The 5,227-nt window shown below is 31.8% G+C and overlaps 1 protein-coding gene across 1 annotated transcript in view; it reads right to left on the bottom strand.

The window, feature by feature from the left end:
* Nucleotides 1-1,889: 1,889 nt before the first annotated feature.
* Nucleotides 1,890-5,227, bottom strand: part of LOC100637079 (uncharacterized) — an 8,626-nt gene continuing 5,288 nt past the window's right edge. Inside the window, exons 19-27 of the mRNA XM_019995528.1 lie at nucleotides 4,337-4,448; nucleotides 4,211-4,283; nucleotides 3,583-3,661; nucleotides 2,689-2,705; nucleotides 2,573-2,636; nucleotides 2,413-2,529; nucleotides 2,221-2,360; nucleotides 2,114-2,174; nucleotides 1,890-2,069 (exon numbers count right to left, since the gene is read on the bottom strand). Of these exons, the coding sequence (XP_019851087.1) occupies nucleotides 2,010-2,069; nucleotides 2,114-2,174; nucleotides 2,221-2,360; nucleotides 2,413-2,529; nucleotides 2,573-2,636; nucleotides 2,689-2,705; nucleotides 3,583-3,661; nucleotides 4,211-4,283; nucleotides 4,337-4,448 (723 nt within the window). The 3' untranslated portion in view covers nucleotides 1,890-2,009. The remainder of the gene's footprint in view (nucleotides 2,070-2,113; nucleotides 2,175-2,220; nucleotides 2,361-2,412; nucleotides 2,530-2,572; nucleotides 2,637-2,688; nucleotides 2,706-3,582; nucleotides 3,662-4,210; nucleotides 4,284-4,336; nucleotides 4,449-5,227) is intronic.

The raw sequence follows: 5,227 nt of genomic DNA on the forward strand, positions 1-5,227 counted from the left end.
TTTTTCCTCTAAAATTTGAGCAAGCTCAAGATTTAGCAGACATCATCATTGATGGAAATGTTCAGCTTACTATAAGTTCAATCTGGTATCAGGGATCCTATCATGATGTTCCTTTTAAAGTAAGTGCCTTTATAATAGAAGTAAATCACAACTTTTTATTTACAGATTGAAGAACCAATTAGATCTACTTCAAGTCAGCATTTTCCACAAGCCAAACCAGTACATAAATTCCATCGTTCTCAATCTTTCCCAGCAGCTACAGATACTAGGTCAAGAAAACGTAGAAGACAAACATTAGAGCGTAAACCTACAGTGTCTGCTGTGAGACAGAAATCATCACACATAAAAAAACCACAAAAATTACATCCCCAGTCATCCATTAAATCTACTGGATCATCCAGTAGACCTAAAAAATCTACCGAATATCTAGAGGTGGAGGTAGATCTAGAGCTGTGGACTGTAGAAGTAGAATTTTAATTCATTATTAGATTTACAATTTTTGTTGCCGCTGCTGTATGTCTCTAGATCTACTATAGTCATGTTAATACTGTCATATTTTTTTAGTTATTATTTTTTTTACTATTCTCATTATTTTTAGTAAGTTAGACAAAAAGAGGAGCAATAAAACAAATCAATAATTATTATTATTATTAATGAACTTTACAACACACATCTAGAAAAATAAAACACAAAAGACTAGACAGTACTGTAGGAGAAACTATAATAAAACACAGATTCCCAAAAATAAAACAAAACTAAAAGGAATTTTATTGAATTTAAGAGCTACAAACTAAGTTTAAAATTACAGGAATGATTTGATACACCTACTGCATGAACATAAAAGTGAAATGTGTAAAAATTTGTGGAGCCAAATTTGAATAGAAAGGTCTGCAACATTAGATTTACCAATCGTCTCTTAGTTGAGGGCAAGGAGCAATCAAGTATATCACCTTGGTCTATTAGCTCATTCCAGAAATGAGGTAGCTGGTTGAAATAAAAGCGGTATAGATCTAAAATGAAATGAAATGAAATAACACAAAAAAAAATGAATAATTAATTAATAAATATGTCTAGATCTAGTCATAAACTAGATTTAAGGCCTTTCTACACTTGCAATGTGGCTTGAACTGGTTTAGAACTAATGCAAATTCAATGCGCATCAAGTGATTCAAGCTGATTCCACACTATCTTCAGGACCTTGTATATTTTGTGAATTTTTAAAGTTGCTTCAAAATGCCATGTACTGTATTGCAGTGCTCATCAGCTCATGAAGCATGCTGTTCAGCTCGCACATAGCATGCTTTGTGGGAAACCCTAACCCCTACAAGTCTTAGTGAAAGCTATATGCATGTAAAGTGATGAATTCTAGCTTTTGTAGGAATATTACCCTTGTTAATTTTTTCTGCAAGTGATTACAAATTTAGTGGACACTGACATTGTATTTATGAAAAATGCAAAGTAAATAATTTTTGTAGATATTCATTAACTGATCACAACAGCCTAGATATACTGATGAATACAATACAGGTAATACATTACGGACCATTAACTGATTGTACATGTGGTGGTGTCACAGGGGCTTGTTTGAATTCATTTTACAGGATCAACCCTGCAGAAGCTTGTTTGAATTCAATTTGTAGGTTCAACCCTACACTATATAATTTTTTGAATTATGTCCTAGTCATTGTTATTCTTGCTGTAATTTTCTCTTTCACTTAAAATCATTCCCATCTTTCTTTCTTTTTCTCCTTTATCTTTTTTATACTGTTAGATGACTACAAGACATTAGTGACTCAGACAAACCCAACGGTGTGGACTTGTTTCACTTATTAATTTTAACATATGCATGCATGCTTTTATATCTTAGTGCAGTGCAATTGTTTCTGTAATGCAATTTACAATAGCTTTTTCCAACCAAAATTATATCAAGTATATTGCAATACAATAATAGACCATAAAATGTGACTCTAATTATTGTCTTAATTAGCTCCTATCAATGTGTGGCCAGGTTATATAGTAAATAGTGTTCTACTGCTAAACCCTGTCTTATTTGCGACATCAAGATGTGACTAAGTGAAGGACATAATATATAAACAAACTCAATGATCTCTACCTGGTATTGTATTGTAAATTGTCCAAGAATGTGCATCTGTACCTTCTCTTTATATACATGACTATTCCAGAAACAATAACTTTAAAATTAAAAAAATTATAACGTACCCTATTCTGTGAACATGCTCTTTATTTTTAGCAGCTTTAGTCCAAAGAGATATTCTGTCTCCTTTTATTCTATTTTGTACCACAGCTCCACATATATCATCACTACTGTCATCAAAAATTTCCCCAATTAAGCATAATAACTACAGAAAGCAACAAAATAAACATTATTTCCAATTTTTCTGCAGACTTTACTGTTTCCTTCCAAATATTGTCTAAAACCCCATATTTTCTGTCTCTTTTATCAATATTTAACAACCACCTACCACCATTTTTGTTTGTTTTGTCATGCCACATTGGTTCAATACCTTCCTATTAAAAGGTTAATGTTTGCATGTCAAAAACACTTATTTACCTTAAATAGCATGTAGTCACATCCACTGCTAAGTTGGCTTGGTGGCTTGATATGATTGTACACACTACACGATTGAGGATCACACACATTACAATTTCAAAACTCATGCAACTTACGACCAAAATTCTTCAACCTAGTAAATAAAAAATAAAATTGGGGGTACAATTAATACATATAATGCTTGTAATGAAATAATAATTTCACAATAAACTTTCGATTTATACCACCATGACTATAATTGCAATATTACACTGTGATGGAATTATGGTTGCTAGTGTCAAATTATGATAAAAATTATAACAAATAACCTATACAAAATGTTTGCATGCAAATTATGTTCAAAATTAACCTAAGATAACAAATTAACATAATGTCCTATTATGCAGTAGCCTAGGTATGTAGGATTGAAGTTAGTTTTTCAAGATTACATCCATTTTTATGATTTTTAAAACAGAGTTTAACACTTATATATAAATGTGTATGCAGCAGCTAAATTCAGAGGAAGTTGTACAAAAGCAAGATCACTAAAATTATATCATTAATATTGATGGATATGTTCATAATCATAAAGTATATACTGTAGGTTCAAATATAAAACATACAAAAAGCCTCACAGATTTAGAGCTAATGGTTTTCAAGTTAAACCAAAAAAACAAAACCAAGAATGGCAGACAGACAGACAACCAAAGTACCTAGTCCTCGCCTACGCAAAGCTGGGTGAGGCCAGCAAAAAATAAAGTGCCAAAATAAATGGTTGCCCTGTAATACTCAACTCAGCCAGTGACATTAGTACAAGCTATGTAAGCAGAGAGTGAAAAGTAACATCAGTACATTACCAAAATAAGTCATGCATTCAAAAGAAATAATTAAACAAAAAATTTTAATTGAAACAATAGTCCAAGTACTTCACATTAATAACCTACAGTATTATTAGTATAACTGAAGAAACATGACTCACACTCTCACACACACACACACTAACTAACTAAAATTACAGTGCTAAAACTCACCGTATCGATGCAAATGATCTTTCTTAAATTGTCCTTCCACTCTTTTTGCTTGTCATTTTTCAAATACCACAAAACCCACCTACAGTATATACTTATGATGAAATGATTGACATTAGAACTAATATTGATATTGATTTTATAAAACCTACAATATTGCATAATTACTGTCATGCGCTTCAATAAACATAAAATCACTAACATAGCATGATATACATGTAGTAATTTGTGATTTTCATGATTACATGCCTAATTGAGAAAATAATTTCAAAAGAAACTAAGCCACACTAACTAAAGTTAAATTAAACTTATTTAAGTTATTGCTAGATTATTTTTTATAATCCAAACTAATACATGTATATACTAATCAACAAATACCGTATAGCTGGAAAAGTTTGCGGGAATTATATTTTGCGATTTTATACCCATATAGCTAATTTTAATGTTTGTGGAATTTAATTTTGCTGGTGTAGGCGTGTACTGTTGATGCACCCATTACTTATAATGCTTTGCGGAATTAAATTGTGCATTTTTATGATGAACAGCAAACAGCAAAATTAAATTCCAGCAAATATTTCCAGCTATACAGTAATACTTTAAATCATAAAACAATGATAAAATTTCTACAAACTTGTTCTGTAATGGATGTCTTTCTAATGCAGTAATGAGGTGTTCAGTCTTATTCATTAATATTACATCATCACCTATGCCATCAAATAAAAGTACATGCATTGTTATGGTAACAAATCACATTCACCTCCTTCTTTGTATTTATCAAAAATTTCACTTTCTTCACGAGTTTCTATAAATAAGTCAAAAGGGTAATGTCTAGTCCCACCCACAATCTGTCCAATAGTTTGATGCTGAAACTAAAAATAACAATAACAACAGCTAGGATACAAAATACTTAATAATACCAGAGATATAATAGACTAACGTAACCAAGATAGGCAACAGGATCATGTGGGCACATCATTTTTGTATAAAAACTTTTCGCAATCTCTGTTATTATTTTCAAGATTGTGGCAAATCACTAACATTGCTATTTCTCTGCCAACAAGGCTTGTGTCACTCTCAAAACGTTATACTACCATTACTAAAGAAATAAGGAAGCCACTACTTTCATTTTGAGTGATATTTAATGATGCTATCACAATAAATTGCTAAATGCGGCCAATTTTCCATTTGTGTACCTCTGCTAGCAAGATAGCTTGGAGTATTCATATCTTTCCTGTGAATGATGTAATTGAGTTGCCGATTTATAATGATATTCATTGGGATACCGTAAATGGAAATTTTTTCAGGCCGCCATTGTGGAGGTATACTATCATTAGTTATAATGGACCGACAGGCTAAAACTGTCAATTCTACTTCTCCACGTCACTCCAGTGGCTCTAAACAGTTGCAGACTACTGAAAAGAAAGATAAAGGTTGCGATTTTTAACTTTTGAGACTATAACTGCTTGCTCTTCTTACAAAACGTCAGAAAGTGCATCGAGCTCCATTGGAAACAGTCGGAAACAGTGCAGCAATACCTCCACAACGGCGGCTTGTAAAATTTCTATTTACGGTATCCCAATGAATATCATTATAAATTGGAAACGTGATTCACAGGAAAGATATGAATATAGATTTAATCATATATGAC

Source organism: Amphimedon queenslandica, unplaced genomic scaffold (genome assembly GCF_000090795.2).
Source record: "Amphimedon queenslandica unplaced genomic scaffold, v1.1 AMPQUscaffold_13439, whole genome shotgun sequence".
Classification (NCBI taxonomy): domain Eukaryota; kingdom Metazoa; phylum Porifera; class Demospongiae; order Haplosclerida; family Niphatidae; genus Amphimedon; species Amphimedon queenslandica.